At 36.0% G+C, this 14,824-nt stretch overlaps 1 protein-coding gene and 1 long non-coding RNA gene across 3 annotated transcripts in view; one reads left to right on the top strand and one right to left on the bottom strand.

Moving 5' to 3' along the window:
• RDX (radixin) overlaps window positions 1-14,824 on the top strand; it is a 95,900-nt gene that overhangs the window by 65,560 nt on the left and 15,516 nt on the right. The window contains exons 11-14 of one of the 2 annotated variants that reach the window (XM_043481043.1): window positions 1,296-1,456; window positions 3,334-3,426; window positions 9,364-9,606; window positions 10,559-10,719. In XM_043481043.1, coding sequence (XP_043336978.1) covers window positions 1,296-1,456; window positions 3,334-3,426; window positions 9,364-9,606; window positions 10,559-10,719 — 658 coding nt within the window. Of the gene's footprint in view, window positions 1-1,295; window positions 1,457-3,333; window positions 3,427-9,363; window positions 9,607-10,558; window positions 13,104-14,824 lie in introns of those variants that run through there. The other variant, XM_043481041.1, reaches the window with a different exon arrangement.
• LOC122449466 lies at window positions 874-4,021 on the bottom strand. Its single transcript, XR_006271944.1, has 3 exons — window positions 3,907-4,021; window positions 2,378-2,387; window positions 874-884 (listed from the first exon to the last, which is right to left on the bottom strand). It is a non-coding gene; the product is annotated as an uncharacterized LOC122449466 (long non-coding RNA).

Genomic DNA, 14,824 nt, shown 5'->3' with positions numbered 1-14,824 from the left:
ACTCTGGAGAGGGAACTTCCTTGTTGGTCCAGTGGTAAAGAATCTGCCTTCCAGTGTAGGGGACATGGGTTCGATCCCTGGTCAGGGAACTAAGATCCCACATGCCACGAGGCAGCTGAACCTGGACGCCCCAACTAGAGAGCCTGAGCACCGCGACTCCTGAGCCCAAGTCCTGTAGAGCTCCTGTGCTGCAACTCAAGTAAGCCCACACGCCACAACAAGCACCCAGCATGAACGAAGTAAAAACTTTAAAAAGAGCAGTATATCTCTTCTCAAAGTGTGGAGAGAGCATTTGTTTTTTTGAATTTTCATTGAAGTGTAATTGATTTACAATGTTGTGTTAATTTTAGGTGTACTGCAAAGTGAGTCAGTTAGATATATATCCCCTCCTTTTTTTTTTAAGACCCTTAACGTATGGTCCATTACACAGTATTGAATCGAGTACCCTGTGCTATACACACAGCAAGTTCTTATTATCTGTTTTACATATAGTAGTGTGTATATGTCAGTCCAAATACCGCCCCCAGCCCTTAGCCCCTAGTAACCGTAAGTTTGTTTTCTCCATCTGTGACTTGACTTCTGTTTTGTAAATATGTTCATTTGTACCCTTTTGTTTAGATTCCACATATAAGCAATATCATATGATATGTTTTTCTCTGACTTACTTCACTCAGTCTGACAATCTCTGGTCCATCTATATTGCTGCAAATGGCATCATTTTGTTCTTTTTATGGCTGAGTAATACTTCATTGTATATATGTACCACATCTTCTCTATCCATTCCTTTGTCTGTGGACATTTAGGTTTCTTCCATGTCTTGGCTGTTGTAAATAGTGCTGCAGCAAACATTGGGGTGCATATATATTTTTAAATTATGGTTTTCTCTGGGTATATGCCCAGGAGTGGGATTTCTGGGTCATATGATAGTTGTAATTTTGGTTTTTTGAGGAACTTCCATACTGTTCTCCATAGGAGCTGTACCAGTTTTTACATTCCCACAAACAGTGTAGGAGGGTTCTCTTTTGGAGAGAGTATTTTTTAAAAATAAAGGATATGTTTCTAGAGTTATAATTTGAGTTATAAAGAATTTTCATTTCTTTGCATTTTTGGAGTGTAAATAGAGTTTTAAAATGTATTAGGCCTTTTTCAAGTTAACATACGGGTGTATGTTCATTTAATGATGTGCTGTTTTTAAAAAACTGTACAGATTATATTCCTTGCTACTGTTTTAGCTTCTTTTCATAATGAGAAAATTAGAATTAATCATTGTTTTGGGGAATACATATATTTGACAGAATTGGAAGAACAGACTCGAAAAGCTCTAGAATTGGACCAGGAACGAAGACGAGCAAAAGAAGAAGCAGAAAGGCTTGAAAAGGAGCGTCGAGCTGCTGAAGAGGCCAAGTCTGCTCTAGCGAAACAGGCTGCCGACCAGATGAAGAATCAGGAGCAGCTGGTAAGGGAACCTGGATTCTATTAGGGAAAAAGAAAAATTGAGACAAAAGCATGGATAAAATCAGTCCCACAGTTTCAGACTATATATTCTCTGAACACAAATGCATCCTTCCATGCTTAGTGGCTCAGTCGTGTCCAGCTCTTTGCGACCCTTTGGACGATAACCTGCCAGGCTCCTCTGTCCATGGGATTCTCCAGGCAGGAACACTGGAGTGGGTTGCCATCTCCTCCTCCAGGGGATCTTCCCGACCCAGGGATCAAACTGGCGCATCCCCTGTGTCTCCTGCATAGGTGGACTCCTTCACCACTGAGCCACCTGGGAAGCCCTCTGAACACAAAGGTATTGGTTAAATGTGTTTTCAGCTCTCCTCACTATGGTATGTCTGCACTCACTGCAAAAACATACCTTTGTGAAAGTCATTCAGTCGTGTCCGACTCTTTGTGACCTCGTGGACTATCCAGGCCATGGAATTCTCCAGGCCAGAATACTGGAGTTGGTAGCCGTTCCTTTCTCCAGGGAATCTTCCCAGCCCCAGGATTGAACCCAGGTCTCCTTCATTGCAGGTAGATTCTTTACCAGCTGAGCCACCAGGGAAGCTGAAACGAGAACTCCTAAAATACATGCAAATAACTTTTTATTTGCATGTATTTTAAAAGCAGTAAGTAGAATAACAAAGAAACATGAAAACCGTTTTCTGTATTCAGACAGAGGAATACCTGTCATCATAAAGGTAGTACCAGTGTAAAAATAGACAGTTTGGAGGTTTCAGTATTTATTTACTGTAATAAATAAATGATCAATATTGTGTAGCCACTGCCAGAAGTGTGTTGTACCCAAAATCAGCAGTAAAAATTTTGTTTGCCAGTGAGGACTAGTAAAATAAGAAAACAAGTTCAGATAATGGAAACTGAAAAAAAAAACAAAAAAACTTCTGTAAAATTAGGCATATTATACTTTCTTTAAACCAAACCAGAGATACAAGTAACTTAATGACAAAGTTTGGAAATGAGCCTAAAATGTTTATTTCTTCTTTTAAAAAGAAACCTAGAAATAAAACCATAAAAGCTACATAGAGCCTGTAGCTAACAAAGGATACTGATCCACTTAGATTTTGTATAAGCTACTGGTGTGTTTTGCTTTAGACAAATTGCCATTATATATATTCTAAATTTTATAAGATGATCATAGGCTGACTATAAGATGGGTCATGATTGGATTTTTTTGTGTGTATTTAGTGGACCTGCAAATGATGGGTATGCATGACACCTAGAAGAATTGGGATTTAAATATTGGTTTAGGTGTTTCCTTGCTCTATGTCTTTGGGTCTTTCTGAGTCTCAGATCCCTCCCTTTGAAAAAATGGAGTAAAATCACCTAATTAAGGAGTCAAATGAGATTATTTGACAAAGTGCTGTAAAAAGCATTATGTAAACAATTTTTTTTTCCTTGTTAGCAAATATTTTATTGATGAAAGTTAAAAAGTAGCTCCTAGGTTCTTGCTATAAAAACAGGAGTAACTTTGTGTACATAGAATAATAAAAAAAGCTCACTTTGTTTCCTTATGAGCTTATAATACAAATAAGATATTTATGATCTTAAAGAAATAGTTCCTTTTTTTTTTTTTTTAAACAGAAGGCTCTATGAGAAACATATAAAAAGAGTCCATGTGGGAATTCCCTGGCAATCCAGTGGTTAGGACTTTACACTTCCCCTGCAGGGGCCATGGGTTCTGTCTTTGGTGGGGAAACTAAAATCTGAAAAGCCACATGACGTGTCCAAAAAAGGAAAAACAGTTCATGTATATTAAAGCTTTTTTAACTTAAATTATCGAAACTCTATTATGTTTCTTAATATTGGTAATTGTCTCATTTATTTTAGGCAGCAGAACTTGCCGAATTCACTGCCAAGATTGCACTTCTCGAGGAAGCCAAGAAGAAAAAGGAAGAGGAAGCTACTGAGTGGCAACACAAAGTAATCATTTGTTCATCACTATCGTTTACCGAACACTTATTTTGTACCCAGCATTTGCTGAATTTATAGAGATTAAGATACAGTCATGATTTAGAGGGGAAGAGATACCACTGTATGAATGTGTACGTACTGTATTTTAATATTAATCTAGTGATTAAAGCTAACAACTACTTTGGGAACACAGAAGTGTTAGATTCTGTAGGAATGAGGCAGGTGTTGGGGACACCCACCCTTAAAAGTTTAAGCTAGCTCTTGAATGACATTCAGTTTGGGGGTAGAAAAGATGGGAACTGAGGAGGTAGTCACTCCAGATTGTAGGAATTGAATGAGCATAGGAAAAGTCTGATTTTAGAAACTTTGAGAGTCGAGGCTAGAAAGTTTGAGAGGTCATTAAGCTGTGAAAGGCTTTAAGTAAAGGCCCTGCTCAAAGGAAAGATGTTGGGAAGTATCTGTAGACTTTGGACTCTAAGATTTCAAAACAGCAATCAGAATGATGGATGGATTAGGATAGTAGGCAGGATTGCTTACGAGCTAATGACTCACTAAGGATGTGACATTGACAAAAGAGGGACAGGAATTGTTGAAGGACAGTTTTTGACAGATTCAAAGGGGCGTGGCAACCAAGTGATTGGCTGTAAAGTTGAATTAGAAGAATGTAATCAAATGATACTGAGATTTCTAGTTCCAGTACGTGAAACCACTGTTGTCTGAAATGGCAAAAAAGTGAGAAATTAGGCTTTACTTGGAAGGGTGGGGAATATAGGATAGGAGATTTTAATTCAGACTTTAAACTTTTAAATGAAACTATAATAATAATTTTTACACTCAAAGGTATATAATTCTGTGACTTTTCTACAACAACATGTACTTATTAGCTAAAATGGTTTTCTTTCACTCTTAAATTTTCTTTGTAGCACTTTGGATTTCATAGGGGAGTTTTTTATATTGAGAGTTACGTATATATGTACATGTTGTTGTTTAGTCGCTAAGTCGTGTCGGACTCTTCTGTGACCCCATGGACGGTAGCCCTCCAGGCTCCTCTGTCTGTGGGATTTCCCAGGCCAGAATACTGGAGTGGGTTGCTGTTTCCTTCTTTAGGGGATCTTCCAGACTCAGGGATCAAACTCGCGTCTCCTGCATTGGCAGGCGACATGGGAAGCCCATATATGTACGTAGAACTCCACAAGAGTGAAAGCATTGTTAACTTATTTGTTAACACTTCCTTTGTTAGAATTGTATAGATTCCTCTTAGGAATGATTTATGAACTTCAGGGACACATAAACTTATAGAAATAATGTATCACAGAAACACATCTTGTGAATTACAGAATTTAGAAAATGCACGTAAAAGAAAAACCACATTCCCACAAACTAGGATCAGTACTTTAACATCGCAGTGCATATCCTTCCAGGATCTTCTCCTATGTGCACATGGGTGTTGCTGTTATTCAGTCACCGAGTTGTGCCCCGATGCTTTGTGACCCCATTGACTGCAGCATGCCAGGCTCCTCTGCTCCCCTGTCTCCAGGAATTTGCTTCAGTTCATGTTCATTGAGTCAGTGATGCTATCTAACCCTCTCATCCTGTGCTGCCCCCTTCTCCTTCTGCCCTTGGTCTTTCCCAGCATCATGGTCTTTCCAGTGAGTTGGCTATTCCCATCAGGTGCCCAGAATATTGTAGTTTCAGCATCAGTCCTTACAGTGAATATTTAGGTTTGATCTCCTTGCTGGACTTTGAAGAGTCTTCTCCAGCACCACAATTCAAAAGCATCAGTTCTAAAGCTCTCAACCTTCTTTATGGTTCAACTCTCACATCCGTATATGACTACTGGAAAAACCATAACTGACTACACAGACCTTTGTTGGCGGAGTGATATCTCTGTTTTTTAATACGCTGTCTAGGTTTCTCATAGCTCTCCTTCCAAGAAGCTAAGCGTCTTAATTTCATGGCTGCAGTCACCATCCCCAGGGATTTTGGAGCCCAAGAAAATAAAATCTGTCTCTGCTTCCACTTTTTCACCTTCTATTTGTCATGAACTGATGGAACTGGATGCCATGATCTTAAGTTTTTTGAATGTTGAGTTTTAAGCCAGCTTTTTCACTCTCCTCTTTCACCCTCATTATGAGGCTCTTTAGTTCCTCTTCACTTTCTGCCATTAGAGTGGTGTCATCTGCATATCTGAGGTTGTTGATATTTCTCTGGCAATCTTGATTCCGGCTTGTGATTCATCCAGCCTGGCATTTCACATGATATGCGCTGCATACAAGCTAAAATAAGCAGGGTGACAGTATATGGCCTTGTACTCCTTTCCCAATTTTGAACCAATCTTTTGTTCCATGTCTGGTTCTAACTGTTGCTTCTTGTCCTGTATACAGATTTCTCAGACAGGTAAGGTGATCTGGTATTCCCATCTCTAAGAATTTTTCACAGTTTGTTATGATCCACACAATCAAAGGCTTTAGTGTAGTCGGTGAAACAGAAGTAGATATTTTTCTGGAATTCTCTTGCTTTCTCCATGATCCAATTAATGTTGGCAATTTGATCTCTAGTCCCTCTGCCTTTTTGAAACCCAGCTTGTACATCTGGAAGTTCTTGGTTCATGTACTACTGAAGCCTCGCTTGAAGGATTTTGAGCATTACTTTGCTAGCATGTGTAATGAGTGCAGTTGTGTGGTAGTTCGTACATTCTTTGGCATTGCCTTTCTTTGGGATTGTAATGAAGACTGACCTTTTCCAGTCCTGTGGCCACTGCTGAGTTTTCCAAATTTGCTGACATATTGAGTGCATGTATGTGTATACATGTACATTGGTATCACTGAAGAATTGATGCTTTTGAACTCTGATGCTTTTGAACTGTCATGCTGGAGAAGACTCTTGAGAGTCCATTGGACAGCAAGGATATCAAGCCAGTCAATCTTAGAGGAAGTCAACCCTGAATATTCACTGGAAGGACTGATGCTGAAGCTGAAGCTCCAGTACTTTGGCCACCTGATGTGAAGAGCCAGTTCATTGGAAAAGACCCAGAATGCATGGAAAGATTGGAGGCAGGAGAAAAGGGTGACAGAGGATGAGATGGTTGGATGGTATCACCAATGCAATGGACATGAACTTGGGCAAACTGCGGGAGATAGTGAGGGACAGGGAAACCTGGCGTGCTGCAGCCCATGGAGTTGCAAAGAGTCGGACATGACTTGGTGACTGAACAGCAACAATACATTTGTATGTCCAGAGTGAGCTCATTCTGTACATACTGTTTCATTTTAGTCAGTTTTCATCTCATCTTAGACTATATTCAAAAGTTTTTCATTTAGATATAATTGACATATAATGTATTTTCAGGTGTATAATATGGTTCGGTATTTGTATCTGTTGTGAAATGATCATCATGGTAAGTCTTGTTAACATCCATCATCATATAGCTACAGAAATTTTCATCTTGTAATGTAAACTTTTAAGATTTGCTTTCTTAGCAACCTTGAAATATATATATTATTAACTATAGTGCATATTAGTCCATGTAATACTGTATATTATATCCCCATGACTCATTTATTTTTTACATGGGAGTTTGTACTTTTTAATTCCCTTTTCCCATTCCTCTTCCACTTTTGTTTCTGGTAACCATTGGTCTGTTCTCTGTATCCATAAGCTCAGTTTTTTTGTTTGTTCTTTGATTTTTTAGATTCCACATTTAAGTGAGATCATGTGGTAATTTGATTTTTTCTGTCTGACTTGTATTACTTGGCATAATACCCTCAAGGTCCATCTGTGTTGTTGCAAATGGCAATATTTTCTTTTTTTATAGCTGAATAATATTCCACTGTATATGTGTACTGGATGAAAATCCAAAATCTTAATATTTGAACATATTGTATTTATATTTATACTTCCATTGTATGGGGACTTCCCTGGTGGCTCAGCAATAAACAGTCTGCCCACAATGCAGGAGACCTGGGTTCAGTCCTTGGGTCAGGAATTTCCCCTGGAGAAGGAAATGGCAACCCACTCCAGTAATTCTTGCATGGACACTCCTACAGACAGAGGAGTCTCGCAAGCTACAGTCCATGGGGTTGCAAAGAGCCAGACACAACTTAGTGATGAAAGAACAACAATACAATATACATATACTGCCTTTTCTTTATCTGTTCATCTACTGATGGACACTTAGGTTTCTTCCATATCTTGGCTGTTGTGTAAATAATGCTGCAGTGAACATATTGGGGGGATGTATATTTCTTCTCGAGTTAGCATTTTGTTCCTGTGGATAAATACTGAGAAGTAGAATAGCTGGATTATATATAGTAGTCTGTTTTTAAATTTTTTAAGGGATCTTCATACTCTTTTCCACAGTGGCTACACCAGTTTACATTCCCAGTGAAGGTGATCAAGTGTTCCCTTTTTTCCACATCCTTACCAACACTTGTTATTTCTTGTCTTTTTGATAATAGCCATTCTTACAGGTATGATGTGTTATCTCATTGTGGTTTTGATTTGCATTTCCCTGATGATTAATGATGTTGAGTATCTTTCCATGGGCCTGTTGGCCATCTCTGTCTTCTTTATAAAAAATGTCTATTCATATCATTTGCTTGTTTTTAAAAAATACTATTGGGGTTGGTTTTTTTTTTTTTTTTTTTTTCTGTTGAGCTGTATGAATTCTTCACATATTTTGGGTATTAACACCTTATCAGACCTATCATTCACATATATTTTCTCCCATTTTGTATCATGCCTCTTCATATTCTTGATATATATATGTACATATATATATATTTTGCTTTGCAAAAAAGCCTTTTGGTTTAAAGTCGTCCCACTTGTTTGTTTTTGTTTGTATTGCTTTAGCTTTTCGTGTCAAATCTAAAAATTTACTACAAAGACCTATATCAAGGCACTTACTGTCTATATTTTCTTGAAAAGTTTTATGGTTTCAGGTCCTATGTTCAAATCTTTTGATCCATGTTGGGTTGATTTTTCTCTGTGGTGTGTACCATAGGTGTCCAGTTTCATCCTTCTGCATGTGGCTGTCTAGTTTGCCTTCTCCAATCTGTATTCTTAACTGCTTTGTTGTAAGTTAATTAACCATATATGCGTGGGTATATTTCTGAGCACACAGTATTCAGAATTGACCCAAAAAAGTCTATTATAGCTAGTTTGCCAAGCCAGTGTCCAAAGTAGGACTTTGCCTTGCATTTGTTTGCTCTGTCTCTTTTAGTAGGACAGTTCTTCTTTTTGTGATACTGATTTATTAAAAGGATCCACAGATTATCCCTCCTTCTGTATTTTTCTAGTTTCCTTATGGTGTCATTCAGCTTTTCTTTTTTCCTTCAGTATTCTTGTAAGCTGAAAGATAAATCTAAAACCTTGAAGGATTCAAGTTAAAAGTTTCTGGCTATGATGTCTCATAAGTGAAACTTTCATATAATTTATTATCCAAACTGGAACACTTTTTGAGAGTGAAAGGGAGTGTTAATAATTACATCAGGACTTTTCCAGGCAACTCAGCATGATATAATCACTCAGATAATTGGTGATGTTTGATATTTCCTGTTGTATTATATCAGAGGACACTTAATATCTGATTAGCCCCCCATTAGTTATTTTAATTGATTTTGGGATTAGAGTAATAACAGTCTTATTCTTTCCATGTCTGATTATATTTTATCATTGCTAAAATGTAATCTATCACATGTGGATTTCTTTGTCATTATATCTATATCCGTTTCTCATCAACCATTTGTACAACAATTTTAGCAGCAATTGATAATCCTTGCTAGAATTAATAGTTTTATTAGGGTTTGCACAGTGGTGTCTTTAATTCTGAAAATAAACTTCTGTCAGTGGGGCTTGTTTTTATTATCTTGACATACAGAAAGAAAGGATGACTTTTAATTACTGGTTTTCAAAGTAAGTTGCTGATAAGCTTATTTTTATGTTTAGGCTTTTGCAGCCCAGGAAGACTTGGAAAAGACCAAAGAAGAGTTAAAGACTGTGATGTCTGCCCCGCCTCCGCCTCCACCACCACCAGTCATTCCTCCAACTGAAAATGAACATGACGAGCATGATGAGAATAACGCCGAGGCTAGCGCTGAATTATCAAATGATGGGGTAATGAACCATAGAAGTGAGGAGGAACGTGTGACAGAAACACAGAAAAATGAACGTGTTAAAAAGCAACTTCAGGTATTTAAATTTGCAGTTTGTATGCACATTTAAATATAGTTTGCATTTCCCCCATTTGTTAAGACAAACTTACTAAAAAGGAATACTTGATCTTTGGAAACCTTTAGCTCTAGCTGGCCTTGTGATTGGTTTGTAAGTACTTGGCCTACAGGCATATTATTTTTTCCGTTGTATGTCCTTGTTACCAGATGTTTGTTAGCCTTGTGTAGAGATCTTAATTAGTAAGTTATTATTTAATTATAGCTTTTAACTATAGTTAATTATAGTTAAAAAGTAGAACATAATGTTAATACTGTGTTTAAGAAACAAATTTTGTTTTTAAACAGTATACATATAAAGCAATGATAATTTAATAGACTACCTGTAAGACATTACAGAATCTAAATTTTTTGTTCGGATTTTGTAATGGCAAAAGATCAGCTTATTAAATGTACATAATTAGGTCAAAATAGTAAATTTTAGTATTATTATACCTGTTGGAGAACTTACTAAAATAAGTTCTCTAATTTTTAAATTGTGAAATCTTTAAATATTAATAAGGAAAATGAGGTGATAGTAGTACTAATATCCTTTTGGAGAAAGTTTCTCTCGTGGTATAGATTTTAGATCTTATGGTAATACCAACCATAATGGCTACATTGAACCTTTCTAAGTCATTTCAAGTATTAGATGATAAGGTTAAGGAAATTTAAAATAACACACAAATCATCATAGTTGCAGAGTATAGAAATGAAAGGTCATGGGTATTCCTCTCTAAGCACTACCTCTCACCATTACTAAAAGTACAACAAACTTAAACAATTTAAAGAAAAAGATTTCACAGTGGAAATTTTAATGTAGTACGAAGTCAAAGATGTGTTATACATGTATTTTTGTCTTTAAACCTTTTCCATAGATTTTTTTTTTTAATCTAAGAAAATAATAGTAGTCATACTCTTTATTTTTTAAACAGGCATTAAGTTCAGAATTAGCCCAAGCCAGAGATGAAACCAAGAAAACACAAAATGATGTTCTTCATGCTGAGAATGTTAAAGCAGGCCGTGATAAGTACAAGACTCTGCGACAGATTCGGCAAGGCAATACAAAGCAACGTATTGATGAGTTTGAAGCAATGTGAGAGCTGTTATTTTGCATACATGTTCTTCATAAGCTGAACCACCAACAGAGAAAAGCAGGCCTTTGTGGATGTGATGGAATGCATCCCACCTTGCCAAAGCACTTACACCAGTCTGACTGTGGTGGCTAAAAGACATTTAAGGGGAGCTTTTCAACATTAAGGCAGTGTGATACCATGCTTGATTTTCTTTTTCTTTTGGGCCAGGGAATGAAGAACAGTGCTCCATCACCTCCTTTTTCACATTTTTCATTTTCCGTTTTTTTTTTTTTCTGTTGAAGATTAACACTAATTATCATGTCTGACAAATGTGTGTGTATGATTTAAGCACTTTGTTCATTTTACAGGATGATGGTGACTTAATGAGTGTTTAGGTAGAGCGCTCTTTCCTTCTCCTTCCGTATTTTAGCTGCATGTATTTCCACATTCTCTCTCATTCACGTTTTCTCAGTGTGTACTTTTCATACCTTAATATGCCCTCTAACCATAGCACTGCATGTTTTAATCATTGGCAGTGATTAAAATAAGCATAGGTGAAAAGTCTTTGATTATTGTGTAGAAGATGGCTATGAATCATGAAAAGGATTAGAGAGTTTAATAGTGTAGTGTACAGCTTGTGGTTAATTTTTTAAATCTCAATTTAAAATATTATTGGATTTTTTAAAATTACAGTCCTCTTTGACAGAGCTGGATTGATTAGTGTTTCATCTCCTGTCATCCTTTGGTTTTCTTTGCCCACTGATTTCACAAAGGTATAGACAGCAGGTAGTAAGTGGTTCCCTAGGAAAGTTTATTGATGAAACACTACTGCAAATAACAGTTGTCTTTGAAAGATTTCATAGATTGATTTAGAAAAACAGATATTTAATAAAAGAAATTATGCATTTGTTGGTAATTGATTGTCATCATTAAAAAAAAAACCCTGGACCTTTCTGGAAGGGCAGTGTATGAAAACATCAGTCCCAAGGAGGGGACAGTAATACTACCTCACTACTATACCTGCAGTGACTGGTCATTCAAACATAGTGAAATGTGTAAGCTATATGTTTTATAATACATAGAGATACTTTCCATCATAAAGGAATATTTTTGAGATTTCTTTTCCTTCGGAATATCTTAAGAGTGCTAAATTTTAACTGCCTTTTTGTTGAACTGAACTGTGGGACTCTGATTTGTATTAACATTGTAAGCTCTCACTGGTATACTATCTTCTGGAAGGGTGTTGTATATCTGAGGAAGTGTGTGTGTGTGTGTGAATGTGTGAGAGAGAGGTTGCTTTTGTAGCATACGACGAATGTCTGTACCTTCATTCTTGATGTAATTATTACATAATCATTTTAGCATATTTGGTTTCTAAATCATTGTGCTTATTTTTTTCAGTCTCTAAAGATACTTAAATTTGGTTAGTTAATTGTATTTTAGAAATTATAATTTTAGGTTATATTAATTTCATTTATGTTTTACGAAGAAATCTTTCCAGTTTAAAAGATGTTGAATATTCACATGTTCTAACATTTTCTTTACTGTAAAACACCTAGATTTGGAGATAAGGAAAGCCTTGTTTTCTCTGTGTGGTTCAGCTACTTTCCATCTGGTATTATGCGTTCAAATTTACATTTAGCTATTAAAATTGCCATTTTGTTAGACATTTTTCATGCACAATAGATTTAAGTTGTGTCTGAAAGTATCTCTTGTGCTTTTTTGATTTTGCTGACTTTAAAAGGATTAATCTGGGCAGACATTATGAAGAGGAAAGGTTGCATTTAATATATTTTTTGGATTGAGTAGGACAAAAGATAACTGGTTAACCTTGAAGTGACTGTTATACAGTGGTTGTGCACATCCTTCAAAACACTGTGGAAGAGGATGCTTCTTGCAGCACATGAGAGGAATAGATGGTGAGCCCTGCTATTCATGGTTTAAAGCATGTGTTCACTTCAAAGCATTAAACAGTTGCCATAATAGGTGAAAATTTGGATTTCTATTGGATTTTTATTAATTTGCTTCATTTTGAATTGTGTGCACTACCATTCCTACTTCAGTTTGATATCAGTGTTGAAAAATTACCAGTTATATTTGCTGTTTATAATCTATTTGTAGATTAGGATTAAAATGGATTTAATCCATTTTTAAAGCTGTGTGAATTTTTCTAAACAGGAACAACTATTTGCAATATGGGTTTTCATTAAACCAATTATAACTTTTATTATTAGCAGTTGAGAAGCACATGTTCATATAGCAATGTAAAAATATATTAATGAGTATTTGGTAAATTCCAACAGGCTTTTCCCATGAGCATAATTTTGTGTTGTACAATTAAGTTACATTACATCTATAATTTTGGATAACATTCATTGATTAACAATAAAGTGACAAAAGCTCATGCCTTCACAGTTCACTGTTGTTATTTAACATGGATTTCTTATATACATTTCCTGAAAATTATAATCTCTAATAGATCTGTAAATTATTATATTTTTAAAATGAGAAGTGAATAGGAAAAAGTTTAAAATCCTCATACATTTACTCTTTCCCCAAAATTATATATCTCTTTTGGTATGGAAGTAATAGTGATTGTTAATTTTCTGGAGAAGTTAAATTATTAAAAATCAGCCCTCTTCCTAATAGAATATCATATAAGATTTCTAGTCATTGCTCTTATTGTATAGTGGATGTTTAGTTTTCCTAAGGAAGAAATAATTTCATTGTCATTGATTAATCTCACTGTTAAAATGTTAATTTTTTTTAAAGAGCTGTATACTAAGTGCTTCTTAAAAATCATAAAGATTATTCCTAAAGAAACAAGTGATAAATCTATTCTAAGAAAAATAAAAGCCAGGTGTCTTCTCAGTTTGTAATAATATTTGTCACTTTATTATTTCTACTCTCAAAAACAGGTAGTGATCTCTTTATTCTGATCCTGTTAGAAAAGAAAAGAAAGGGGAATTTTGTGTTACAGGATTTTGCTTTTTAACTGAGTAGAGTTTTTCTCTTAGAACTAGAATTAGCACTTAGGAAGTTATCTTAGACTGATTAGAACTCACTCCTGGTTATCATTAGAAAAGAGTTCCAATGTTATGATTAAAAATACCATTACTTTCTGTCTCAGCTCTTGTAACCTGTTGATTGGTGATATTTTAGAATTGAAGATAAAAAGATTTTTTAGGTCCCAAAGCATCCCATTTTAAGTATGCATGCATAATGAAAGTAATTAGTCTTTTTGAAATCTAAAACTTGAAAGTATAGGGATTATTGCCTTTAGCATTAATTTACTGATTAGTAAACCAGGGCTCAGATATCTGTCTGTCATAACGGGAAACATTAAATATGGAACTACACTGCTAGTTCTCTCTTGTTTGTTCTAAATAAATAGAACTTTAGCTGTTCTTATTCTGTACTTTATTCTTTTTTTTTTTTAACTAGAAGATAATCTGTTAAATATTCCAGTGTGTTTAACATGTAGAATGACAGATACTCCACTACATTTTAAAAGCACTGTGGATTCAGCAGATAGCATAACTTCATAAACCATCAAGGCAATATGACTCCTCACGTAATTACACTGTTAGCAAGGAAAAATTGGCCTACCATATATTAAAGCCTGTCACCTTCTCATCCCTGGCTTTTCCAATTAATTTTAACTCCCCTTGTTTCCTAGTGGACCTATTTCTTAATGTCTCCATCTTAAGAGATTTTAAAAGCTGCCATTTTCCCTCTGGAAAGATGATGACTTCTTACTTTGCTGCCTCAATATTTCAACCTCCCTTAAACTGTGATAACAAAAGTTTTCTGATTTGAGGTTACATATGCTGCTTTAGGGGATTCCCTGATAGCTCAGTTGGTAAGGAATCTGCCTGCAATTCAGGAGACCCCAGTTCGATCCCTGGGTCAGGAAGATCTGCTGGAGAAGGGATAGGTTACCCACTTTAGTATTCTTGGGCTTGCCTTGTGGCTCAGCTGGTAAAGAATCCGCTGGCAATGCGGGAGACCTGCGTTCGATACCTGGGTTGGGAAGATCCCCTGGAGAAGGGAATAGCTACCCACTCCAGTATTCTGATCTGGAGAATTCCATGGACTATATAGTTCATGGGGTTGCAAAGAGTC

This window comes from Cervus canadensis, chromosome 11 (assembly GCF_019320065.1).
Source record: "Cervus canadensis isolate Bull #8, Minnesota chromosome 11, ASM1932006v1, whole genome shotgun sequence".
Taxonomy (NCBI): domain Eukaryota; kingdom Metazoa; phylum Chordata; class Mammalia; order Artiodactyla; family Cervidae; genus Cervus; species Cervus canadensis.
Note: the sequence above shows the minus strand (reverse complement) of the source record. Positions and strands in the feature narration are given on the sequence as shown.